This window comes from Spermophilus citellus, assembly GCF_964194105.1.
Source record: "Spermophilus citellus genome assembly, chromosome: 17".
Classification (NCBI taxonomy): domain Eukaryota; kingdom Metazoa; phylum Chordata; class Mammalia; order Rodentia; family Sciuridae; genus Spermophilus; species Spermophilus citellus.
Genome location: NC_138199.1, coordinates 78,585,408 through 78,612,182, shown reverse-complemented (window position 1 = coordinate 78,612,182; position 26,775 = coordinate 78,585,408). Strand labels below are relative to the sequence as shown.

General features: G+C 59.3%; 1 protein-coding gene across 6 annotated transcripts in view; it reads left to right on the top strand.

Annotated features, from left to right (window-relative positions):
• Window positions 1–26,775, top strand: part of B3GNTL1 (UDP-GlcNAc:betaGal beta-1,3-N-acetylglucosaminyltransferase like 1) — a 40,716-nt gene that overhangs the window by 8,921 nt on the left and 5,020 nt on the right. For all 6 annotated transcript variants that reach the window (XM_081272420.1, XM_081272419.1, XM_081272417.1 and 3 more), the window contains exons 5-8: window positions 5,461–5,526; window positions 10,341–10,436; window positions 23,742–23,837; window positions 24,451–24,575. In XM_081272420.1, coding sequence (XP_081128546.1) covers window positions 5,461–5,526; window positions 10,341–10,436; window positions 23,742–23,837; window positions 24,451–24,575 — 383 coding nt within the window. The remainder of the gene's footprint in view (window positions 1–5,460; window positions 5,527–10,340; window positions 10,437–23,741; window positions 23,838–24,450; window positions 24,576–26,775) is intronic.

The following is a 26,775-nucleotide window of genomic DNA, read 5'->3' as shown; positions in this document are numbered from 1 at the left end:
CGTACAATTGAAGTTAGCGAGATGCTTTTGAAAACCAAATTAGCGACGTGTTTTAAGCAGGCAGGTGTCAGTGGTGATAGTGCACCTGGGCATTCTGTCAGGGACTTGAGAAAATGCTTAGGCCTGGGGCTCCTGGACCTTGCTGCTCGTATCCCAGAAAAGGATCTCTGCACTAAGGCACATGAGGCTGTGTCCAACCAAAAACTAGAAAGAAGCAAATACGCAGTGGTAGAAAACCAGAGACAGCATGAGACTGTTGCCTGTTGGGAGCACTCCAGACTGCAGCCTGGTGATGGTATGGGTGAGCAGATTGTGCCAGGGCACATTGGATTTGGATCTGCTTTTAGGCACAGCAGCATGAAGTTTTACCCTTGCTCTTCCCTGCCACCAGGCTCCTGCAGGGCGGATGAAGCTCCTGGTGCCCAGGGTCTGCTCTGGCTCAGCTGAACTAACTCACAAAGGAACATCATATGTTGCCTGGGCTCTGCCCTTCACGCTCACCTCAGTACCAGTGGTGGTGCACGTGGAGTTTGGGGAGATGGCATGCCTGTGAGCAGGCCAGGTGAAACTGCGTGCTCCACAGCAGTGCTCCCAAAAGCAGAGGCTGAGCCTCCCCATGTTATGGGCTCATAGCCCCCAGCCTCAGCTCTGGCTTTCTTGCTCTTCTCTTATCTCAGATCCCAATGCCTCGGATCTCTCCCATGCCCTTCCACATGCTGCAAGGAATCAGGAACATCCTCAAACGTTACTCAGCAAGGCAAATGACTGCAGAAGGGCTGCGACACCCTGGCTAGCAAGCACACCCGGGGGGCAGTCCACCTGCTTTTATCCCTGACCCTGGCTAGCAAGCACACCCGGGTGGCAGTCCACCTGCTTTTATCCCTGACCCTGGCTAGCAAGCACACCCGGGGGGCAGTCCACCTGCTTTTATCCCTGACCCTGGCTAGCAAGCACACCCGGGGGGCAGTCCACCTGCTTTTATCCCTGACCCTGGCTAGCAAGCACACCTGGGGGGCAGTCCATCTGCTTTTATCCCTGACCCTGGCTAGCAAGCACACCCGGGTGGCAGTCCACCTGCTTTTATCCCTGATGCAGCCCTAGCTCTTGCCCTGATAGGAGGGGCTTGGGGTTACAGTCCACGAGATTGGCTAATTTTAAAACTGGGGCGGGCAAAGGGAAGGGCTGTAGTTCAAGTGGCTACAATTGGATCTTACATCCCAGTTAAGGCTAAATGCTATATTCTGAAAATGGACCACTGGGCTTCTATTTCTCACAAGTCCCCCTTTTTATAACTTTTGGTCTCATTTTCAGTTTTGTTCTCGTACCCTTTGGTACTGCCGTCTGTCCTGGACAGGTTAACTTTTTGAGGAGGAAACTGCCCATAGTAATGAGTTCTGCCCTCTGAGCAGTTCAGATGCCGACCAGTGATCAGGGGGCTTGCTGAGGTCTTTCCCAGCTCAGTTAAAGCTTGTCTTCTTTCCAGGTCTTGATTAAAATCAAGCTTCCAGGCTGGAAGTGACGAGTTGCAAACTCCAAAAGAGGACTCCGAGCAGCAGCTCATAATAATCATATCAGCCAAAGAAGCACAGATAGGTCTCAAATTGACTCAGAACAAACCATGACTCTGACAGAGCTTTTGTGATATTCATCAGGCCCTCCTGCATGAAACCCTTCCTTTATAAACTCACAGTTATACTTACTTTTGAGAGGACTGACACAAATGTACCTCTCAAGTAAAGAACCATTGTCTTATCTTTTAAATGTCCATGTGTGGCTGTGCTTTGGTTATACTCTCCTGCCAGTGTCTAAGACCTGGTCAGAATTGACCTCTTTTCTATTGACTGTTAGAGTCAGCTGAGATTTGTCAGGGGTCACTCTTGGGAACTTGTGACAAGCTTCTTGGCTCCTTTGGCTTTTCCTCTACCAGTGGTGCCATCTGCCAGGATGGGTCAGGGTTCTACTGACCATGTGTGGCTTCCCTCGGAACCATCAGGGACATTTTCCTCTCCTGTGACAATCCTCTTTGCAGAATGTGCACTGGTTGGCTTCCTGTTCTCCAGGGTCCTCTTGATCCCCCTGATCAGGAGGTCAGGTGAGTCACCAGAGTCGTAGGGCCAGCCCTTAGAGGGGTCCTGTCGTTCCCTGGGTCCTGGCTGACCTAAGAGGGCAAGGGCCAAGACATTGGCTACTCTTTCCTTGGTCCTTTTACTTCCTTAGCTTTGGTCTCCAGGATTTGGTCTTAAACATTTTTCAGGCCAGTTTCACCAATCTTGAAGTGGGAGTACTGGACTTAACTTCAATGTCTATAGTCTTATGGTTCCATTTAATTGGGGTCAGCATTAGCACTGCAAGTCAGCTTCATGTTCTGTCTGTCCTGCAGGTGGTGGCTTATTATCTCAAATTAACTCAGGTTGCTCCGTTAGAAGCAGCACTTCTGCAGAACATTAACAGCAACAGTTATAAAGTCAATTCTGCATCTCACTTTCATAATAATGAAAGTTATAAAGTTCTGTAAGGAGCATACTCTTAACCATTTTTAAAGACTTGTATGCTTGGAGAACATGAATACATCTAATATTTTTTAAAAAGCTGATAGTGATATAGTATTACAGTTACATCAATGTCCTTATATTAACTAAATTTAACTTTAAAAAAAAAATTAGAATCCACAGTTTAGAGTAACTATAATCACAAATCTACATATGTTAGCAAAGTACAACAAAATATAAAAATCAAAGTATAACTTTAAATCTCTTTGGTTTGGATGTGAGGTGTCCCCCCAACGCTCATATGTGAGACCTTGCAAGAACGTTCAGAGAAGAAACCATTGGGTTCTAAAAGCCTTAACCTAATCAGTGACTTAATCACCTGCTGGAATTCATTGAGTGGTGGCTGAAACAGGTGGGGTGTGGCTAGAGGAGGTGGGGCACTGGGGGCGTGGCTTTGGGGTGTGTATCTGAATGTGGCAAGTGGAGATCAGCTCTGCTTCCTGACCACCAGTGAGCTACTTTCCTCCCCCCCACCCACACTCTGCCATGATGTTCAGCCTCACCTTGAGCCCCAAGGAGTGGAGCCTGCTGTCCACGGATAGAGACCTCCTCCTCTGCTTTAGAAACAGCAGGTAAAAAGCTGACTCAAACATGTTTAGGAAACAGTGTTGATGATCAGAAATAGACTTATCATTGAATGTATAAATGCATCTCACTTTCATAATCATGAAATAGTCATCTGTGTGTGTTGGTCTTACAGTTCCATGGTGTGGCCTTGAGGTCCCATGTTTCTAGAAGGTTCTGTGAGCTTCTTGGGGATTCTGTGCGATTGTGTGTATTGGTCTTGTGTGCTGTGGCCTGGAGGTCCCGTTCTGGAAGGTTCAGAGGTTTCCTGGGGTTTCTGTGGTCGTGTGTGTTGGTCTTGTGTGCTGTGGCCTGGAAGTCTGTGGTTTGGTAAGTGGCCTTTGGTCTCTGCCCTGGTTCCCTGGATCTCCTGAACCCCATGGGGTCGGTACATCTTGTGCTCTGCTGAGGCAGCTTTTGGGGCTGGGACTGGTCACTGGAAGCCATGCAGAGGTGGCATCTCCCCTCCTCCAGGGAGGGTCAGGCTGGAGATTGAGCTGATAACTGTGGTACCCACCTGATAGCCTCCACCAGCACTGAGCCACGGCCCATGTCCTCCCCTTGAGCCCCCCGACCCCCGCAGCACAGCAGGTGTCCCTTTGGTACCCACCTCCCTCAGGGTGTCCTTCAGAGTGCAGAGGTCTGTTTCCCCAGGTCTGTGAGCCTCCTCATCGAGCCCAAGGGGTTGTGAGACCAGTTGGAGCCTAGGCAGACTGAAGTTTGGGGACCCTGGGCCAGAGCTGTGGTGGCCTCTGAAGTGGGGCCTTCATGAGCCTGAGCCCTTCACCAGGGTCTGCAGGCTGCTCGGTGGGAAGGCAGCATGCTGGGGTCTGGAGCTGCCTTTCGGGCTGTGGGTGGCCTCCCCGCCCCTGTGGTCTGCTGCGGGAACCCGGGGGAAGAGTAGGACCACGGTGTGTAAAGGCAGCCTCAGCATGAGGGAGCGTGGTCACCTCCAGCCCCACGCCTTCAGGCCTCCTAGGCCCATAGCTCAGGAGGGAGGAACCCTGAAGTTTCAGGGTGCTGGTGGGTTTGGGGAGCAGGCTGTTGGTGGAGCATGAGAGGGGCTCACGTGGAGGACAGTGGCGAGACGGAAGCCTGGGTGGCCTACTGGCAGTCTCTGTGACATGAGCCTCATTCCTGGAAGCCCATGGCGGGACCTGACAGGCTTTGCCAAGGCCTCTCCCACAACGGGGAGGAGGGGGCATCCAGGACCTCCCCAGGTCTCCCGGGGCTCACAGCAGTCAGCACCGGACTGTGGGGTTGGTGAGGGAGGGGACCCGCACGCTGGTGTGGGAGCGCGTGTGCCACCTGGTGTGTGCTCTGCAGCGGGCCCTGGATGGGTGGTTCTCAGCCTGCATCCTCCGAGGACTCCTGGCCAGGTGATTCCCAGCTGGGCCTTGTGTGTGTGTGAAGGTGAGCCTCGCTGTTCACAGGACGGTCCGCCCACTGCCCCCTGCCCTCTCTGTGCCCAGGCCATGGACCCCCAGGCTTCCTACAGGGAGAGCCTGGCTGGCAGCTGGGTCCTGGGGCCTGCAGCTCTGACTAGTGCTGCCCACTGGTGGCCCCTCTGAGTCTGCGCTTTCCTCACCCGGCAGTGGGAGTCGTGTCCCCAGCAGGGCAAACCAGGGTTGGGGTTGGCTTAGCTCATGAGGGAGAAGAGGCAGTGTTGGCCTGCTGGCGAGAGCCCTGGAGGCTGAAGGCCCAGCTCTTGGCTCCTGCTGGGTGGCCCTTGCATCCCTAGGGGTCCTTGAATTCACCTTCCTCCATTTAAATGAATATCCTCCCAAGGATGTTATTTTTGGTTTTCTTAGTGGACCTGTCTGTGCCTTTAACTGTGCCTGCCTGACCACATCTGGACCTGCGACCGCAGGTGGGAGAGCCGCTGCAGCAGGAGGCCACTCTCTACCCACACCAGCCTGCTGGCTTGGCGGGATTTGCACTTGGGTTCAGGGAGGGACGTGTGGCCATCCTTGTCCCGCCTCCTCCATGCACCCTGGGTCTGAGTTGATGTGGGTGGCTGTAGGGAGTTGGCTCTGGGTGGACAGTGGCTGTGTTGAGCAGAGCACTGTGGATGACCCAAGCGTCTTCCTTGATCTCCTCTAAGCACGTGGTGAGCTGGGTCCCCCAGCCAGACAGTGCCACATTCACTGTTCCAGTGACCACGCCGCTTCCCGCAGGCACAGAGTTCCTCTGCTCAGCCTCCGGCCACTCTTGGAATGGTCAGGACTTTGGTTTTCCTGTGGGTTGTGTGTGGCTGCCCCTTCCCTGACTCCTGGTGCGTCTCCCTTTTCTTACTGCTTGTTTCAGGTGGTGGTGATCTTGAACTCAAAATGTGCTCTTCCCCCAGGATGACGTGATGATGCCTGAAAGAGTGAGGCTGCAACACGAGGCTGCCGTTCAGCACCCCACCAGCGTGAGTACTGCCCCCCACAGGCAGCCCAGCACTGAGGCACCCTCCCCGCAGAGGGCTAGAGGAGCTGCGCCTTGTGTGGGGAGCTCTGGGGGGCTGGGGTTGTGGCTCAGTGGTGGGGCACTTGCCTAGCACGTGTGAGGCACCTCAGACAACCCACCTCACCCTGCTCCAGCACCATAGATAGATAGATAGATAGATAGATCAATTAATCAAAGATAGGTAGATAGATAAATCAATCAATCAAAGATAGATAGGTAGATCGATCAATCAATCAATCAATCAATCAAACAAGAGGGTTTTGCAGAGCTGAGCTGAGACCCCAGCCTCATGTATGCTTGTAAGCCTCCACCAGTGAGCCTCAGCCCCAGCCAGGTGGTGGTTCTTAGCTGCAAGTTAGAAATGTAGAGGCCACCAGAGGTCAGGCGGGCACTCAGCAGTCACGGGGCAAGGCGAAGGCCACCTCTGCAGAAGGGCTGCCCCCGATCAGCGTCTGGCCAGCAAGCCCACCTGGACGGCAGTCCTGCTCTTATCCCAGCACAGCACTGCCCAGCCCCTGCTCCTACAGAGGCGCTCGGGCCACAGTCCTTGCCTCTGGCTAACGTCAAGAGGGCCAGCAGAGGGAAGGGCCCTAGTTAAACCTGCTGCCATTGGATTCAGGCTGAAAAGCTCAGAATGGCCACCACTGGATCTTAATCCCCAGTTTTCCACTTAAGACTAAACACTACATTCTGAAAACAAACTCTAGATTTTCTATTGCTCCCATGCATGTCAGAAGCCAAGCTCTCACTAAACAGCACGTGAGCCCTGAGCATCCGCAGCTCCAGTCCTCCCTGGGAGCCCACCCAAGCCGTCCTGCTGGGGACAGAGCCAGCTGTGTCTCATCTAGCCTGTCTCTAGCAGAGGCACAGTTGCCTTAGGCCCTGGGCCCCAGCTCACCTTCCCTACGGCACAGAGGGAGGCAGGGGGCACTGTCCCAGGAAACCCAAATTGACAGTGGCCGCGACCTCCTGCTTTATGACACAGTGCTGCCTTCTTTCCCAGGACAGACTGCTGCCTCCCTGGGGGAGGAGGGAGGGCAGCGTTGGACTCCGTGTCCATGTGCCTCAGGTCAACGTGTGCATCCTGGCATCTGCCCTGCTCTCCTATGTGCTCCACACTGTCCCCTCCAGTCTGGTCCCCCCAGGGCGCACCCACGTGGATGGTCATCTGGTGGGCTGTCAGAGGCTCACAGAAGGGCCTCTCTGAGGTGGAACTGCTCGGCCTGGCAGCCCTCTGTGTCCAGCACGATTCCCGCCCCCCAGCTGGCATCCTGGGGGGAGCTTGAATTTGGCATCTTTTACTTCTGTCCCCTTCCTTGTCCCAGACCCATGGGTCTCGGTGCCCGCTGGACCCAGGCCTTGGGGTCTCCTGCCGTGGAACCAGTGGTTTAACCCTGGACCCCCAGCTGGATGCCAAGGATGCTTCCTCCCTGCACTGAAATTGCTCATGTGACTTGGACGTCAGTCACATAAGCACGTGCTTGGCTGTGCCAGTAGGAAGGCAGGAGATGCCCAGGCTGTGCCTGGAGAGGCCCCTCGGGATCCCACAGGTGGCCATGAGCAGCTCTCTGGCTCTCAAGGGTGGGCTGTCCAACTGGGGCCTGAACCAGGCCAGCCCACAGCCCTCAGACCACCCACCCCACCCTGCCCTTCCTTGGCTGCTGCCTTTGGCCCTCTGCACCAGGGTTGTAGGGGAGCACCCGAGGCCCACAGGCAGCTGGTGGGGGGTGTGAAGGCAGACAGGAAGACAGGCTGAGTATAGGTCATTCTTTCAGGAGCAGAGGTGCCATCTGGCTACCCCTGTCATGGCAGGCGGGGTCCCAGGCTTGGGGTTGAGGCCCTGGGGTGAGGCCAGGGTCTTCTTCGGGCACATCTGACCAAGCTCTGTAAAGGGTCAGGGGCTGACAGAGCTCAGAACCACGGTGTGTGTGAGTGCTTGTGTCCCAGCAGTCGCTGACCAGACCGCAGTGCTGCTTTCTCAACAGTCCAGTGTGCAACCTGTCATTCCCTCCCCTCCAGCAGAGAGTGTCCAACAGCTCAGGCCATGGGCACACACCATCCACACCTGCCCCAGGGCTTGCTGACCTTGGGCTTTGCCATGTGGCTTTGGGATCGCCACACGGTCTGCAGAAGAGTTTCGGGCTTCTCAGGCACATGCCGTTTTGGGGTCAGCTGCTCCATGGGGGAAGAGGAGCCTGTGGGAGCCAGGCCTGGGCGGGTCTTGGGGCCGTTCACATGAGGGGGCTGCAGAGGCTCCAGCAGCTCTGCACCTGCGAGCCGTGCAAGTCCGAGAAGGCACAGCAGCACCCTTGCCCAGCATCAGGCCACGCTCCCTGCCAAGGGTACTGCTGGACAGAGCTCTCCACCAGTCTGGAAGCCACAGACCCTCCCCCTTTACCAGGGTCCAGCCTTAAGCAAGATGCCGTCTGTGGCCTGTGCATGGGTGACCACAGGTCCGGGAATGGCTGTTGCCAGCATCCAAATTACATGGTGTCCAACAGCTTGTGAGGGTGGCTACCGAGTGTTGGTGTTTCCGGGATGAGAGGGCCTGGGTGTGTTCTCCCCTCCTCCCCTCTACAGTTCTCAGTGGCCTGTCTTCAGAGGAACGGTGATCTTTAGGGATGCTCATGAACTGGGCAAAAACGCAGACTGTCGGGGTGGGCTGACCATGAAGTCCCGGGTCGCGGCTTCTCTTGCTGAGCCTCTGGTAGGTTCTCTGGAGACCCACCCAAAGTGCAGGAGAGGACGTGCTGGCTGCCCCCTCCAGCCGTGACGTGTGCCACCCTTCCTCCTGGCCCTTCCGTGCTGTCAGTGGCTGCACTGTGTGAAGTCAGACTGGGAAAGGGTGGATGGGAGCCTGGGCCTGCAGGCCCAGAGGCTGCAACTGGTCCGCGGCTGTCCCCAACGTCGCCGTTGCTCCTGAAGGAACGAGCCTGTGCTGGCCTCACACTCCCACTGGGTCGTCTCTTCAGGCTTGTGCCAGAGTGGGGATGTGGGGATGGAGAGGCCCCGGAAGGGGTGCCCGGCTGGCACCTGCTGTGGTTGCTGCAGATTCGGGGCCTCCCACGTGAGCGTTGAGGCGGAGCCCAGGTCTGGATCTGGGGGAGGAGGTGGCCTCGGGAGCCTTATGCTAGTTCGGGGCCCGGCTTGCCAGAGGGCCTTCCTGAGGGGTCCCCTGCAGAGGCACGGGCAGAGCTGCGGGATGTGGCACATGAGGAGTACAGAGGCCTCTGCCGCTTCCCTGTGCGTCTGCAGAAGGTCAGGCCTTCTCTCACAAGGCCGCACCAGTTCCCCTGCCACTCCTCCTGACCCGGCCTCCCGTCCAGAGCAGGTGAGGCTAGGACGATGGAGTGAAAAGTGGAGCCCGGATGGAGAAGCCGCCTCCTGAGGGTCCTCGGTGCCTGGGGGACTGTTGACGGCTGAGGCGCCCCTGTGTGGTGCAGAGCCGGCCTCTGGTGGAACGGCCGTGTCACCTGCTGGACGCACACCGGGCTTCTGTAAGCCGTGCCAGATCACCCTGCTTGGCCCCTGCTGGTCCACTCAGGCCGCACCAGGGACTCTGTGGCCCCACTTGCCTGGGCCCAGGGTGCTGGCCCCACTCTTGACCAGGCCACGTGTCATCAGCAGGCTTACCTGGAGCCCCACATTTTCACAGCTCCCCTGGGCTTGATGCACTCCTGATGCCTGGGTGGGTGTGTGCAGCGAGGGACCCGTGGGGTTGGGCTCTTCTGGGTGACAGGTGAGGAAGGCACAAAGGACCCAAGCAAACTTACAGGTGCTCCCAAGGCCGGCACAGAAACCCTGCAGTACTGCCATGCCCTCTCACCAGGCAGCCCCCTAAGGAAAGGGCAGAAAGTCCTTTGCTTCACACCTGCAGTTCAGGCAAGGTGACATCAGTATCAAAAGTACAGCCTTTGGAGGGGCACAGTGGCCCTGTGATCCCAGCCACTTGGAGGCGGAGGCAGGGGGATATCAAGTTCCAGGCCAGCCTGGGCAGCTTAGGAGACCCTGCATCAAATTGAAAGGCTGGGAGTGTAGCTCAGTAGTAGAGGACCCCGGGTTCAACCCCTGTGCCTCCCCAGTACAGCATCAGCTCGAGGGCTGGGCTCTGCTGCCCCTAACATGCCTACTTTCTCTGCAGCCAGAGGCAGGAGAAACACTCTGCTCCTGCTGTGGGGCCCCTGGAAACTGCCAGTCCTCTGCCTTGAAGCGCGTGTCTGAGTGTGACCCTAGTGTCCCTGGGTGAAGGTTCTCTGCAGGCGTTTGTCTGTGTGCCGACCGGACTGCCTGTCCCTCCACTAGGGTGGACCCTCGACAGTCGTGTCGATTGAAGGTGTGGGCTGAGGCGAGGCAAGAAGCCAAAGCACAGGGTGTGCGGGGGAGTCAGATCTGAGGCCAGGAGGCACAGGGCGGGGCCGAGGGAGACCAAGTCTGCGAAGGTGGCAGGAGACGGAGAGGAGGGCACTTAGGGCTGTGACAGGTGCTCTGAGATGGCAGTCCAGCTCAGGGGGAAGACTCCTGGGTGCTGTGGTCATGGGGCTGCTGTCCTGAGGCTGTGGCCACACTGGAAATGATCCTAGTTGGTCATCTTAATCTGAGCCATGGAGGCCCGGCTGCCAGCCCAGGGCAGTGTTGGCCAAGAGCCTGCCCTCCCCTGGCCCAGGGACTTGCCCGCCTCCACCTGTCCTTGGCTGTGGAGGGGTCTGTCGGTGTGAGGCACGCTCAGGGAGGCCGCCTGCCCCACACCTGGCTGAGTTCTGCCTGCTCTTCTTCCAGATCATCGGGTGCCGTGTGAGGAGAGACCCCCCGGGTTCCACTGAGCGGTACACACGCTGGATCAACCGGCTGGCGCCCGAGCAGCTTCTGACACAGGTGACGGCTGGCTTGTCCTGGTCCAGGCTGTCCCTGCAGGGACAGCCTCTTGGAGCCCCAGGGCCCTGTGCTGCTCAGGGCCTACTGGCCTGTCGTTGGGGTGTGGTTCTGTCTTCACTCTGTCCAGATGCAAACTGGACAGCACCCAGTGGGGCCCACAGCGACCCCATGGAGACCTGACAGCTCACACAAGGCAGGTTGCCACCTAGGACACTGACCACGGCTGCTCTGAACCTCGAGTGGGTGTTTCAGAGTCTCCAGTGTCCCCGGTGTTTCTGGAACTAGATGAACATGCAGTGTGGACAGCAAGGGCAGACCTCACAGAGGGCAGGGTGGCTTCAGCAGTGGACGGGGCAGACGTGGTGCCAGGTGGAGGGTGGACGTGGCTGCATGGAGGTGCAGCACACAGTGTGGGTGTGACAGTGGATGTGTGGTCTGGGACCAGAAGCAGGCTCATCAACTCCTGTCCTGGGTCTGAGCAGCACCACAGCAGTGGTGGGCATTGTTGGATCCGTGCTGGTGGCCATTCTCTATGGGGGCCTTGGCTACCCGCCCATGGCAGGCTGCCTCGTCAGGACAAGGCAGAAGCCCAGGGCAGGCATCTGCGTCAGGGTCCTGGCTGCAGTGTGTGTCCCTGGACTGTGTGGAGTGACATCTGCTCGTGAGCATCCAGAACACTGCAGGCGGGGCTACTCCCACGTGGAAGAACCTGGCCCCACCCTGGAGGGCCACCTTCCTGGTGCTGGCTGGCAGTGATGATAGTGGCACTGTCAGCTACAGCCACTGGCCTGCCTGGGCACAGGCTGGACGGAGAGGCTGCCCAGGCGGCTCCAGGTAGCCTCAGAAGACACCTGGCTGCTTGCCAGTGAAGCAGGGGACAGGTGGTCTCGGGGACACAGCCTCTAATGTTTCCTAGTGTTGCTGGGCATCTTAGATCTCATCAAAGGAAGGAGAACACGCAGCACCCACCCACCAGTCCTCACACCCCACCTAGTCCTGGCTTCCGAGCTGCGCCCCCTCCCTGCTCTGCCTTGCTGGGCTGCACAGCACCAGCCCAGATCCACACGGTGCACCTGGGAGACATGGCCCACGGCTCACCGAAGGAGAGGCCGCGATTGCCTGGCGTCTTCTGGCTCTCTCCCCATCTGCAGATCATGCTTCTTCTTTGGGTTTTCATTATTTATTATTAGAGAAATTTGTAAAATAATACCAAAGAAGAGAGTGTCGGAGACACCATCCCCCTGTGGCAGCCCTTGCTGTGCTGGGGGCCTCTGTTGTCTGCACCCGGCTCCGGGTCATCTCCTTCTTGCCTGTGATGGACAAGGACTTGAACACCTGAGAGATCTAGGTGACTGCCGTGTCACCTGGTACCCACACAGTGTTTCTTCTGTTCTTTTGTGAAGTTTTTCTTTCCTCATCTTCCTCTTCCTCTTTTTCTTTTTCTTCATAATCTGCTGGCTTGATGGGATCCAAAAGTCTGCATATTGCTGTTGCTGTTCTCCTTAACTGTGTTGAAGGTGTTGATAATTTGGCCACCAGAGCTGTTGACAGTGGGAGTTGCTGGTCACACCTCCCTGGTCTCATTTAACAAACTCCTCTGTCCTTGGGCTTCCTGTGAATTGAACAGAATCTAGAGAGTTTTCTCTTTTGCCTGTTCTCAGGTTTTTGATGTGTACCTGGAGTCTAATATTTCACATGAAGAGTCTGACTGGCTGCGATTGTATATACCGACATCTACGATCTGTCCACCACCCCTTTTTCCCAGGTCTACACAGCACCCCTTCAGCACTGAGCCTGCGCAGATCCACTTTCTGGCTATGAGCCCGCATCTGCAGGGCTGCACATGAACGGTCCCAGGCACGCCGCACGCCTGCCGTGAGGGGAGCCCGCGCCATTGCCGGCAGGGCTGCTTCTCTGCTTCTCCGTGTGGCTTGGTGGTCAGGGTGATGGCCGTAGCTTCCCATCCTGCTGTGGGAGGGCACGTGAGCCACTCGGTTCTCAGCTTGTCAAGACAGTGTGGCAGTGCACCTGTGCCTTCCGAGGGGTGCAGGCGTGCGTGGCCCTCCTGGGAAAAGCTCGGGCCCGGGGCTGTTAGTTCACGGGAGGCACAGGCTTCACCCAGGTGCCTTCAAGGTGCTGCTGGCTCCTCTGCAGTGAAGGCACGCTGGCTCCCCCACACCCTGCCACCCTCGGTGAGGTCCGTGGTTTCCAGTTCCCTGAGTCTGATGGGCAGGTGGTGGCCTCTCACTGGCTGTGATTTTCATGTCTGCACTGACTAATGACCTTGACCATCTTTTCATGGGCTTTTTGATTCCAATATTTTTTTTTTTTTTTGCTAAAGCATTCAAACCTTTGTCCATTATTTTATTGAGTTGTTTGCATGTTTAGTGTTGAATTTTGAGAGTTGTTTATATATTCGGGATGCAGCTCCTGTATCAGACAAAAACTCTGCATGTGTTTTTCTGAGTCTGTGACTTGTCTTTCATTCTTTTAACACTGTATTTCAAAGAGAAGTTCCCAATTTGGATGAAATCTGAGTTACCAATATTCCTTTATGGATTTTGCTTTCGATATCGTACTTAAGAAACCTTTGGCTAGTCAAGTTCACTAGCCCTGCTAGTAAAGGTTTCTCTTGTGTTTTCCTTTTAAAGTTGTGTAACTTCAGGCTTTATGTGTAGGTCTCTGTTCTTTCCTTGGTTACTTTTGGCATGTGGTTGTGTGGCTGTCTTCTTCACTCTCGAGTGGTAGGCATCAGTGTGTGCCCACAGCCTGAGGGTCTGCTGGGGTTCTTCCGGGCATGCGACAGCCTCCTCGCTGTGTCCAGACATGGCAGAGGGAGAGTGAGCAGGGACCCTGTGCTAAGAGCCACACCACCATGACCCTCACGTCTGCTGAGCTCCCTCTCCAGACATGGGCCAGCTGGGATCAGGGCTCAGCAAGGACCCTGGAGGACACGGTTCAGTCCGTGCAGGTGGCTGGACCTCATGCTGTACGTGCAGAGCCCAGCGCAGCCTGGTTGCTCGTGGGTGTGTGGTTTCTCCAGACTCGTGTGCTCTCTGTGACCTGGTCCCTTTGCATGTGGCTCTGGGATGATTCCTGAAGAGACTTCATCCTCCTCGTGGTTCTCTGGCCCATCTAGGTGGTTGGCATTTACACACAGAATTCTAAATCAGCACGTTTTCTACAAAGAGCAACAACACAGAAACACCCAGCTGGATCCTGATTCATACCACCTGTGAGGGTCAACTCAGAGGATCAGAGACCACACTTGACAGCTGCAATGACCTCCGCAGAAGAAGGTGCACAGCGGAACTCCAGAAGGTTGGGCTCTGATTCCGTGGACGTGGCCACAAAGCACAGGCAAAAAAAGAAAAAAGAAGATGAGTTAGAGCACACACAGACCATGTGCAGGACACTCAGCAGAGGAGGAGGCCTCAAGGAGGTACTGGCCAGCTGTGTCTCTGGGAGGGGCTCGTGCCCAGGGTAGGTGAGGGACCCACAGCTTTGAAGAGGTGAAGCCTCTGAGTGCTCCAGAGAAGACTGCTAGCTGAGCACCCAGGGCGCTCGGCCTCACTCACTCGAGGGATGAGGAAGTAGGCCAGACGAGGCCCACTGCACCCTCAGGGACAGCTGCTGCCAGCAGCCAGCTGGCCAGTGTGTGGCAACAGTTGGCGAGGTGTGAAGCCGCACAGCGAACACTGCCGTGGGGGTGTCAACGGCACACTGTACAGGAGACAGTGCATTGTCTCCCCAGAAGTCAAAACTAGAATCGCCACGTGACCCAGCAGTCTCCCTCCTGGGCGAACGCCCTCCAGAAACACAGGGACTGGCAAGGGACACTCACGTCCCTGGTTCACAGCAGCCGGAGGTGGAGGAGCACCGGCCGTGGCAGGTGGAGGGGTGAGCAGACTGCCGTCCGTGCCTGGCGCCATCCCTCTGCATGGCCACCGCTGATGTGCGTGGCTGGCACCTCAGAAGAGAGGTGTGTCGAGTCCACGTTCCTGAGGCCGACGTGCGGAGCAGCTGGCGCTGCCTCTGGTGGAGGGCACATGTCCAGAGAGAAGGCCTGAGAGCAGGAGGGTCGGGCCTGGGTCCCAGGAGAAGGCCCCAGCCCTGGCCCAGGACAGCACCCTGGGAAGCTGGGTGCTGCCCGTTTGGCACCCATAAGGTCCACTGCCTCCCAGCGCCACACTGGCCAAACTCCCAGCCAAGACCCCAGATCCTGTGACATGAAAGAAGTACTGTGACATGCTCCCACCCGTGGGAGCCCCAGGACACTGCCAGGCAGAAAAGACACCCCTGCTGCATCCACAGGTGGCTTCTGAGCTGAGTGTGGTGCAGACCCAGGGCTGAGGGCAGCACCGGGCAGCACCAGAGCCAGGGCTGAGGGCAGCACCGGGCAGCACCAGACCCAGGGCTGAGGGCAGCACCGGGCAGCACCAGAGCCAGGGCTGAGGGCAGCACCGGGCAGCACCAGAGCCAGGGCTGAGGGCAGCACCGGGCAGCACCAGACCCAGGGCTGAGGGCAGCACCGGGCAGCACCAGAGCCAGGGCTGAGGGCAGCACCGGGCACCAGAGCCAGGGCTGAGGGCAGCACCGGGCACCAGACCCAGGGCTGAGGGCAGCACCGGGCAGCACCAGAGCCAGGGCTGAGGGCAGCACCGGGCAGCACCAGAGCCAGGGCTGAGGGCAGCACCGGGCAGCACCAGAGCCAGGGCTGAGGGCAGCACCGGGCAGCACCAGAGCCAGGGCTGAGGGCAGCACCGGGCAGCACCAGACCCAGGGCTGAGGGCAGCACCGGGCAGCACCAGACCCAGGGCTGAGGGCAGCACCGGGCAGCACCAGACCCAGGGCTGAGGGCAGCACCGGGCAGCACCAGAGCCAGGGCTGAGGGCAGCACCGGGCAGCACCAGACCCAGGGCTGAGGGCAGCACCGGGCACCAGACCCAGGGCTGAGGGCAGCACCGGGCAGCACCAGAGCCAGGGCTGAGGGCAGCACCGGGCAGCACCAGAGCCAGGGCTGAGGGCAGCACCGGGCAGCACCAGAGCCAGGGCTGAGGGCAGCACCGGGCAGCACCAGAGCCAGGGCTGAGGGCAGCACCGGGCAGCACCAGACCCAGGGCTGAGGGCAGCACCGGGCAGCACCAGACCCAGGGCACAGGGCAGCACCGGGCACCAGACCCAGGGCTGAGGGCAGCACCGGGCACCAGACCCAGGGCTGAGGGCAGCACCGGGCACCAGACCCAGGGCTGAGGGCAGCACCGGGCACCAGACTCAGGGCTGAGGGCAGCACAGGGCATTAGACTCAGGGCTGAGGTCAGCACCGGGCACCAGACCCAGAGCTGAGGGCAGCACCGGGCAGCACCAGACTCAGGGCACAGGGCAGCACCGGGCAGCACCAGACTCAGGGCACAGGGCAGCACCGGGCAGCACCAGACCCAGGGCTGAGGGCAGCACCGGGCAGCACCAGAGCCAGGGCTGAGGGCAGCACCGGGCAGCACCAGAGCCAGGGCTGAGGGCAGCACCGGGCAGCACCAGAGCCAGGGCTGAGGGCAGCACCGGGCAGCACCAGAGCCAGGGCTGAGGGCAGCACCGGGCAGCACCAGACCCAGGGCTGAGGGCAGCACCGGGCAGCACCAGAGCCAGGGCACAGGGCAGCACCGGGCACCAGACCCAGGGCTGAGGGCAGCACCGGGCACCAGACCCAGGGCTGAGGGCAGCACCGGGCACCAGACCCAGGGCTGAGGGCAGCACCGGGCACCAGACCCAGGGCTGAGGGCAGCACAGGGCATTAGACTCAGGGCTGAGGTCAGCACCGGGCACCAGACCCAGAGCTGAGGGCAGCACCGGGCAGCACCAGACTCAGGGCACAGGGCAGCACCGGGCAGCACCAGACTCAGGGCACAGGGCAGCACCGGGCAGCACCAGACCCAGGGCTGAGGGCAGCACCGGGCAGCACCAGACCCAGGGCTGAGGGCAGCACCGGGCAGCACCAGACCCAGGGCTGAGGGCAGCACCGGGCAGCACCAGAGCCAGGGCTGAGGGCAGCACCGGGCAGCACCAGAGCCAGGGCTGAGGGCAGCACTGGGCAGCACCAGACCCAGGGCTGAGGGCAGCACCGGGCAGCACCAGACCCAGGGCTGAGGGCAGCACCGGGCAGCACCAGACCCAGGGCACAGGGCAGCACCGGGCAGCACCAGACCCAGGGCTGAAGGCAGCACCGGGCACCAGACCCAGGGCTGAGGGCAGCACCGGGCACCAGACCCAGGGCTGAGGGCAGCACCGGGCACCAGACTCAGGGCTGAGGCCCGAGGACGACATTGGCCTGGAGCTGCCGGGGACTCGTTCCTACTTAAGCCACCACCTGACTGCCTCCCTGCGTTCACCATCTGACCACCCCTCATGTCCACCACCTGACCACCTCCCTGTGTTCCCACGAGGGTGTCCACCCCCCTCCCCTTCCCTCCTGGGGAGCTTGCTGGGTGGAGGGACAGTGTGTCAAAGCCACTGGTGGTGGGTCAGACAGGGCTGTGGGGGATGCAGTGGACAGCTGTGGGGCCAGCAGGGCCACCTGAAGGCAGAAGGGCCTGGGCTGGGTGGAGCTGTGGGAGGGGAGGTGTCAGGAAAGGCTCCGAGCTTCTGGCCACTCACTGAAGGAGCTGACCTGGAGCCTGGAGAGTGGGCAGAGGCCCCGTGGCTCAGTGTCCCTTGGGCTCAGTCTGCCCGCATCCCAGAGGCCCTGGCTCTGAAGGCCATACGTCGGGGGTCCTTCCCGGACAGCCTGAGGAGAGCCAGGCCCAGGCACCACACCAGCAGAATGGCCTGTAGCAAATCACCCCCAGTGGACACCGGCACAGCCACCGACTTCCTTGGTGGGAGGGTGGGTGGGACTCGCAGGGCCTCCATGTATCCCGCCTGTGCCTGGCTCCTCCTGTCTCCTGCATGTGGCTCCTGGACCCTCCCCCATCCGTGGAGCTGAGGGCATCAAAGGAGAAGAAACTACCTGGGGTGGGAGTCTCGCTTCCAGGGCACAGCATTGGGGTCCTGTGGTCCTGCCACACAACTAAATGCTTTTCTAAGTTTAAAGCACTGACTTTTGAAAATGCTTTGATCTGCAGTGAGATTGGGACCTTGGCATGATCATGAGCTCCTGGAAGCAGTGTGCCCCTTCCCTCGGCTGGCAGAGGGGTCCCCTTTGGTGTGCCATCCACGGGGTCCTTGCGTAACACGAATCGTCCACGCTCCCTGTCACGTTGGTCTGGGTGAGCTCCTGCCAGCGGCTGGAGCATCAGATCTGCACACTAGCTTTGAAGGTCTGTTCCACAGCCCTGTTTCCCAAGGCAGCCGGGGAGGAGAGCCCTTTTCCATTCCGATTGAGTCTTTGCAGTTTGAGGAGCAGAATGTCCACTGGCTTTTTCCACCTCGGGGCAGCCACAGCCTGGAGTTTTCAGCTGCTCCCAGGGCGGTTTCCTCCCTCCCGCCAGAACGGAAGGTGGAACTGGGCGCGTGGGCCTTAGGATCAGGTGGGGACTACAGGGAGGGCAGAGGTGCAGCCAGATGTCAACCGTCACCGGGAACAGGCCACTCGAGGCTGCCAGTCGAGCTGCAGAGCACAGCGACTTCCTGTCTGCACCGGTCCAGGAGCCCAGATCCTGGCCTGCAGCCCAGTCTGGACACACAGTCACCTTTGTGAGGTTTGGTTCAGCTTGGCTGGGGCAGGGAGAGCCCCTCTGCGTCTGAAGGCGTGCACCGCGAGCCCTCCTGCCGCGGCGCCATGCCGGGGGCTCCCTGCCACAGCAGGCAGCCACACCTGAGCCGTGGTCCCAGGAGGAAGGGCCATGGCCTGGAGCGGGGGCTTCTGGGACATGCCACTCTTCACGGGCACCTTGTACAGCACACGTCAACTTTTAAAAATGAACCGTGGCGGACGCGTGGGGCAGGAGCCTGGAGCCAGGTTTAACATTCAGAGGGGCTTCCAGCTTCCTGCGGCCAGAGGCTTCACTGCCCGTGGGCTCCTTGGCCCGGAGGTGGAGAGCCAGCCTGGCCTGCCTCACGGGCGGTGCCGAGTCAGGGCTTCTGTTCACTGATTTCCTGTGGAAGGGGACTCACATCCCAACTGCACAGCGCACCAAGCGTGACATTCGATCTGAGCAGGGCTTCGACAGAAACACATCTCTGAATTACGGCAGCAAGACGCCCGTCGAGGAGGATGAGCAGTGGTGGTCCTCAGACAGGGCTGCGGGGGCAATATGCTCACAGTCTGAGTGCGTGGCTGTGTGGAGATGGGCGGGTTTCCGTGTGCACTGCATCCTGGGAAGCATGGCCCAGGAGCCCCCGTCTTCAGCGTTGAGTCCCGCTCCTGCAGCGAGCTGCAAGTCACACCGCTGATCCCCAGCAAACTCGGGTCGGAGTCCTGGGTCCCGTGGCCCACACCTGCTCTCCAGGGCCTGTCATCCAGACTCTGGAGGGATCAAAGTGGGGCCCAGGTCAGAACCCCCACTCTGCACCTGAGGCTGGGGGTCCCTGCCACAGGGCGGGGGCCAGGGTCCCAGCAGCTTGTGCGTGGTGGGCTAGCCAGTGCTCTACCAGGATGGAGTCTGGCTCCCTTGGGCTGCGTGGGCTAAAATGGCAGGTGGCAGGAGTGGTTGTGAGGTGCCTCTCAGCCCACTCTCCCCACCTCCACACTTGCTCCTGCTGCCCCCAGAGGGTCCCTGCCTCCTTGTGTCTGGCTCAGGCAGCCAGAGTTACAGGAGGCAGTGGACAGACACTTCTCTGGACCACTGGAGCTGGACCTCTGAGAGGAGTCCTGCTTCTCCTGAGGCCTCCCTGCTCTGCTTGCAGATGACACCCTCTCTCTGTGCCTCACCTGGCCTTCCTGGGCACCCTCTGTGGCCTCTTCTACCCTCCTGTGGGATCAGGGTTCCTTCCTGTGACCTCATTGGGCCATCATCACCTCATGAAAGGCCTGGCCTCCAGACACAGCCCCACTGCAGAGAGAGCTTCAGCCTGTGAACTTGGGGACACGATTTGGTCCACAGCCCTGGGACTGCTCCCTGCTGGTGTGCCCCTGCACTTCTGTAGCCCTGGTAGGAGGTGCAAAAATAGTAGAGTTCCTGGGTGCTCTTCCCTGTACCTGACTGCTCAAGTGACCACAGCACAGTGACCAAACCCAGAACACCACGCTGCACCATGCTCACGGCAGCAGGGACTTCCACTGCAGCCCACGTAGCAGGTGCAGGACGCCAGAGTGAAGGTTGCCCCGCCCCTGCCATTGGCCCCTGGTTCTCCCAGCCATCCCGTTGTACTGCAGACTGGTGGCTTAGGAACAGCCACCTTTGTCTCGCACAGCTCTGGAGGGCAGCCCCAGGTGGAGACTGGCAGACTCCGTGTCTGGCCAGCCCCATTGCATTCTGGTCCACACACAGTGAGGGGCCAAGAGCCCTGGCGCCTGCACAGGAGGCCCCATCCACCAGGGCTCCACCCTCCATCACCTGGGGTCAGATGTCGGCATGGGACTCCAGCATGAGTTTGGGGGACACGGCACTCGGATGGCAGCCACCCTAGCCCCCGTTGGACCATCTGCTCCCTTCCCGTGGTTTTGTGCTTTGGAAGGCGGTGCACCCAGGGTCAGCGTGGCCTGGGGTCCACCATACCCTGGGTGCCTGCCCAGCGTCTACTGTGTGGGAGACCCATGCACCCTGCCTGCACGTGGGCTGTGGCAGATGGGGCTGAAGTCTTGGAGAGTGGTGGGTGAGCACGGGTCCAAGTCGAGGCAGATACCCTGGGGTGTAGGTGCTGGGTCACTGGCCAGCGCCTGCACCACTTTGTGACAGCCACCATCTTGGTTTCCAGGGTGGCAGCACCCTGTCCCACGGGCCTCCTGCTCTCCCCTCCAGCGTCTCTGCAGGGGCCCACTCGCCATTCATAGTCCCCTTTGATCACGTGTATGTACAAGTCTTGCCCATTTACAAAAATATTTTTGTTAGTTTTACATGGACACAATACTTTTACTTTATTTTTTATTTGTATGCCATGCTGAGGATTGAACTCAGCGCCTCACACATGCCAGGCAAGTGCTCTACCACTGAGCCCCAGCCCCTTACCCATGTTTTAACTGACTTTTTTTTTTTTTGTCTTCTTACAGTTGAGTTTTAGAGTTTCCTTTTTGACATCAACCCCTTGTTGAACATGGAATTTGCAGTACTTTCTACTAATAAATCTGTGGCTTCTTTTCATCCACCTAACAGTTTTCCAAAGGATAAAGCCTGTGGTTTTGAAGAAGTCTGTTTCGTTGATTTTTTAAAATGGATCGTGCCTGGGCGTAGCCTCTTGGTCTGCTCTGCCTGACCCTAGTTGTCCCTCTTGAGGACTTGTGCCCTGTGCTTTGACCTGTGCTGCGGTTCACTTTTGGCTGGAGTTGTGTCGCCAATATCCTGAGCGTCCGCGCTGCGAGGGCTGGCCACCGTGGTCTGCCCCTCCCTGCTGCCTGCCTGGGCTCCACCCGCCCTTGGTTAGTGGGCTTCCACTACTATCCTCTCAAGATGGCTTTTGACTATTCCAGTGTCTTTTGCTCCAGCTTTCCTCTACCTACAGGGATCCAGCTGGTCAGCTGTGACACGTTCAGGCCCAGTCAGTTGGGTTGGGGACGGACAGTGTCACAGTGCCGAGCCCTCCTTGGGCTTCTTTCATCAGCATCCTGCAGTTATCCAGCACTTTGGGGCATTGGTAAAAGCTATTGTGCATTTGATTTTGGTTCCCACTACTTACTGCTAACATGTGAGAAGAGTCCCTAATGATCTCGGGACTGTCCGGGTTCTGTGGCTCGCTTACCATGATGAAGCTGTTTGGTAGCCGCTGGCTTCCAAGGAATTGCTCGCGTCATCTCGGGGCCAAGCGGCATTGGGCGGTGCCACCTGCTGCCCGCGGTGACCTTCTCTCCCTGAGAGCAGCTGTGTGGCTGCTGCGTGGTTTCCTCTCTGGTGCGTTGGGCGTCTCTGGCTGTGCTGGGTGGAGGTGGCGGCTGGGCCTCCTCTCTGAAGTGGAGACGGTGCCACGAACCCTGAGCAGCTGCTTGGCCTGCCTCGCGTGGGCCTGGGGTGTGCTCTCAGCTTAGTGCCTGGTCTCTTGTCCATGCCGAGGATGGATGGGGTACCAGGGACCCTGCTTCCCAGCCTGGCTGACCGGACACAGTCTAGCCTGGTGGGTTTGGTGGAGAAGTGAACCAGCTGGAACGATGCAGAGACACTCCCAGAATGCCAGCTGAGAGCGTGTGGTCCAAAGGCCCTGCGACATCCAGCACGGGAGGTGAGGCCCAGGCTGCAGCTACACCCGAGAGGAGCAGGAGGTGGGAGGGCAATGGCACCCAGAAGACGTGGAGTGGGAGGGTTCTGGACGTGGGCTCCTGTGCGTCATGTACAACTAATTCGAACAAATAAAAAAAAAAATGAGTTTCAATGCCAAGCAGCAAGGGCTACATTCAAGGCATAAAGTGGACACCTTCCACTGGTCTGCTGTGGTGAGTGGGCCGTGGGGGCTGACTAGGTCACTTCTGTTCTGGCCACTGCATCGCAATGCATGGTCTCTGGCGGATTAGACCATAGTTCTGCTCCCCTGCCAGGACAGTCCTGCTGGTGGCTCACTGCAGCGGTGACGCTGTCTGCCTCCCGTGGGTTCCGGTTCTACTGTTCTCCAAGCTATGAGCACAGCCACCTTCTCCCCAGGGTGTCCCCATGCAGGCTCAGAGCCCTGGGAGCCACCTGTCCTTGGGGCCTCTCCAGGGCACAAAGCCACTGTGCCCCGTGATGGTTCGGGAACCCCCAGCCTCCCCCAGGCCCAGCCCTGCCGGGCCCCATGGCATGGTCTCCCTCCCGGCTTCCTCTGAGGCCCACGTCTCCTTGGAAGGCAGGAGCAGCAGTGGCCCCACACACCAGCTCGGGAGGCTCCGTGCTGGCCGCAGGCCCAGCCCTTAGCCCCTGGAAGCCCTGCTTCTCTGCTCACTGCACCCCCTTCCTGGCAAGGCTACCCCACCTTTCCCCACACTCACGGTCACGTCCCTGAAGAACAGACCAAGCTGCTTTGCAGAGAGATGTGACTCTGCCTAGTAGAAATATGTGCAGATCAAAATGCAGTCTCAGAGTTTTTCACAGAGCCCGACACGGTGGCCCACTTCTGCCATCCCAGCTACTCCGGAGCTGAGGCAGGAGGAGCACAAGTTCAAGGCCAGCCTGAGCAACTTGGTGTCACCCTGCCTCAAAACATAGCCATGGTTGGAGATGTGGCTCAGAAATCACGCACCCTGGGTTCAGTCCCTAGCATGGCACACCAAAAAAGTTTTAAATAAGATTTAAAAGCAAAATTTAAGAGGTCAACGCAGCAGATGAATCACACATGACTCAAGGTGACATACAGATCCAACACGTGGTCTGATGTGATCCACACGTGACCTGGTGGGGACCTGCCTCAGTTCCCCTGGCCACTGCCACCCATGGGTGGGGGGGGGGGTCCAGTGGTGCTGAGTGGGCTGCCCACTCCCTGGGCAAGTCCTAAGCAGCAGGTGCCCAGCTGCAGAGCACACCTGTCCCCGAGTGCCATGGGGCTTTTCAGTGAATCAAAGTTGAAAACAGGAAGCTTAATTTTTGCTTTGGAATGGTTTCCAAACGTCAGCGTGAAGTCGATTTTTTGGTGATGGCCAGTGGGATAAAGTGGGGGGTTGGGAGAGCTGTTGTTCTCTGCTGCTGTGAAGCGGGGGCAGCAGGGGCCGCGAGGCTGAGCAGGGTGCTTCCCTGTCACAACACGGCCCCGAGGTTGCCAGGCCCAGGCCCAGCGTGGGCACCCAGAGCTGGGGGCTGCCCTCTGAATGCTCATGGGGTAGGACTCGGCCAGCTGGGCCTGGTGCCCGGTGGTCCTGTCAGCACCTGGTGGCTGGGAGTGCTGCTCTAGTGGCCTTGGTCCACGCTGTTCCTGGGAGAGTCCTACAGGGGCCGCCTGCTGGCCTTCTGGCTGCTTTGGGTTGGGCTCTTCTACAGAAGGCTGCTGCCATCGGCCTGGACATCGGTCCTTGTGGGTGTGACTTAGGGGCCTTTCCTCCTGAGCCGTGGAACCTCTTGGCCTCGGGTGTCCGCCTCCTCTTCCTGAATCTGGGGCTAGTTCTGTAAGCTTCTGGCAGAGTTGGCAGGGAAGCCATGGGTGGCGCTCGCCTTCCTCTCGGGAAACCTGTACTCTGCCCTTCGTGCTGCCACCCAGGGGACGGACAGGTGTCCCTGTTGCTCTCTGTTGTGACCACCTGCTGTCTCCCACCAACACTAGGTGTTTACCGCCAACGGCCCCACGGTGATCATGCCCACTTGGTTCTGCTCGCGAGCCTGGTTTTCCCACGTGGGCCCATTTGACGAGGGTGGGCAGGTGAGTGTGGAAAGTGTGGCCTGGGGCGGGGGTTAGGAAGTGGCCTTCACAAGTCTCCCGTGAGCAGCGTCCACAGTCCCTGAAGTCTCGCAGCTTCCGGCTCCAGTTGAGAGCCCTGCGTGGAAGTGCAGGGGTGCACGGTGCCGGGAGGAGCCCTGCTGCCCATCATGGCCTGCCTCTGCCCGGACAGTACCCCAGACAGAAGCCGGCCCAGCCCCACCTGCCACCTTCTATCTGCTCTCACACCCACCCTCCATTCGGGTCGGTTCTGATCCGAACCCCCTTCCCCACTGTGTGCTGAGGGAGCATGGCTGGGCTCGGGGACCCTCAGCCACCTCTGCTCCAGGCTCTGCGTCTGCTACGGTGGGGAAGCCGAGTGTCCCCAGGGCCTGTGGTCCTGTTCCCAGGCCCCACGCTGCAGCAGCCTTGGGCATCCCAGCCACCTGGCCTTGAGGCTGGGTCTCAGGCCCTCTGCCCGGCTGGGGGTGTTCACGCCGCCCCCCCAGCTCCTGGCCTCCCTGGGCCACCGCCATTGCCCAGCCCCTGCTGCAGGCTGTCAGCAGCGCCCGGCTCCCGCTCAGCACACGCCTGGCTGGGGGTCCTCTCCCCACAGGGCGTGCCGGAGGACCTGCTGTTCTTCTACCAGCACCTCAGGAAGGGGGGCAGGGTCCTCCGGGTGGACCAGACCCTGCTCCTGTACCGCTACCACCCCCAGGCGGCCACGCTCTCCGTGCTTGAGTAAGTAGATCACCTTGGGCTCCAGAAGCACCTCGTGAGGCCCAGGATGGGCACGGGCACCACTGGGCCGGGTTAGTGAGGTGGACACAGGCGGCTGGCCTCAGGGCTCTTCCCGAAGATTCACCTGATAGGAAGGGAGTCCCCACAAAAAGGTGTGTGGGGCACAGAGGACCAGGTGGCCAGGAAAACCCCTGCAGGGGTCCCGGGGGCCTCTCCAGGGCCTGGGAGGCGCCCAGAGAAGCCCAGGGCCCGTCTGCTGTACAGAGGTTCCCATGTGACCCTCTGAAGACCTGCTGGCCACCAGGCCTAAGTGGCCCCGTAAGGAGAGCCACGGGGCAAAGTCACAGGCTTCGGTCCCAAAGGGCTGGGTTGTGGCTGTCCTGTGGACACCCTCTGCCCCTGCCTGCCTTGGAAGCAGGGCACCACGGGCCGGGGCTCATGGCCTGGCTCCGTGGCTGCGCAGGTTTGGAGACGGCTCCCCGCAGTTCCTAGGGAACTGTCATGAGGACACATGCTCCTAGTGCCACCAGAGGCCCCATGTCCTAATGCCACCTGGAGAGGGTTTCCACACGAGGTTTTGACAAGACATAGACTTGGGTCTACAGCAACCACACAGAATCCAGTTAGCAATCACTGTGACTTCGTGAAAACCTAAGATATCTGGAAATTAGGCCGCCAAGGAAAAAAAATCAAAAGGAAATTAGAAAAAACTAAAAGCAATGAGTCCTGCACACAGCGCCACCTTGGCCTCAAAGGCTGATTCACGAAGGAGGAAAGTGAGCTGCATACCCCTGAACAGGGAGTCACCGAGGGACTGCACTAAGCCACCAGCAAGTGGAGCAGGAACCCAGAGCAGGTCAGCACAACCGAGAGTCACCATGGGAAATAGAACCAGCAAGACCACCTGTGGCCAGGTCTGAGCCCTCACCTGCTGAGCTGCGAGCAGCCAAGGCTCTTTGGCCCGGCTACCACCTCAGCCTGCAGGGCCAGGCAGTCAGAGGACAGAGGCCCGGTGAGCACGTGGGTAGGACTAGCACCCTCGGGGACGTCAGGACCAGAGCTTCAGGAGGCAGGCCAGCCCCCATCTGCCCAGACTGGTGGACAGTGAGGCTGTGCCAGGCACGGGGCTCAGACGGCACGCGAAGCCCATACCTCCTCTGCACCGAGAAGGGAGCGGCCAGCGTAGGCACCTGGGGAGGGCTGGGAGCGATGGGGCCGGCAGATGTGCAGGAACCAGGCAGGTTCTGAACTTCATGTGGAAATGCACAGGACCCAGAATGGCTGACCAAGTCTCGAGAAGAACAGCCAGGGCTCCTGGCGAAGCTGCAGCAGTCAGCAAGGTGCAGGGCAAGCACAGGTGAGCCTGGCCACCATGAGGAGGCACCCAGCCCCCACGCGGGGGGTCTGCTCACGGGGCTCGTGGTGTCCCTGTGAGGGAGGAGCCCACCCCTGGGATCACAGGTAATCGAGACCGTGCTGGAGGAGCTGCAGACCTTCGCCACAAGACGGCAGGGCGGCTGATAAGAACGGGCAAGCCGGACACCGTCACAAGCAAAGTCACTCTCGGTCACACAGACACGAGAAGCTGATGTGCCATCAGTGCAGAGCAGGTGCCCAGTGCACAGAGACCCTCAGTACCACCCCCTAGGCGTGCGAGCCTGCACAGCTCCAGTCCCAGCTTCTTGGGAGGACAGGTGGGACGGTCACTTGAGTCCAGAAGTTCAGGACCAGCCTGCGCAGCACAGTGAGTCACGTCTCTTCAAGATGGAAAAGTACAAGACACCACGAAGAAAATGAACGGGCACACTAAAGCTTGCAAGGAGACCCCCAGTCGGCGTACCCAGCAGAGAACCCAAGCCAAGTATGCGGTAGACACGGCAGCCCACAGGCACAATCCGAGTGGTCACGGCCTCAGACCACATGCACTGCTGGGTGGGCTGTGGACAGGCTGGAGTTGGCACCTGCCACCCCGAGCATTGGCCAGGACACTCAGCAGTAAGGAGGCGTGTCCTCTTTGGAGAGCTGCTGGATGCCATATAACTGACCACATTGGCGCCTTCCTGTGGTGGGCCCACTTGGAGATGTGGACACTCCCCGGCACATTGCTGTCAACACTTGAACTGGGATGCGGCTGGGGGTGGAGTGCCTGCCTCATTTACCAGGCCCTGGGGTCCCTCACTGCAAAAAAAAAAAAAAAAAG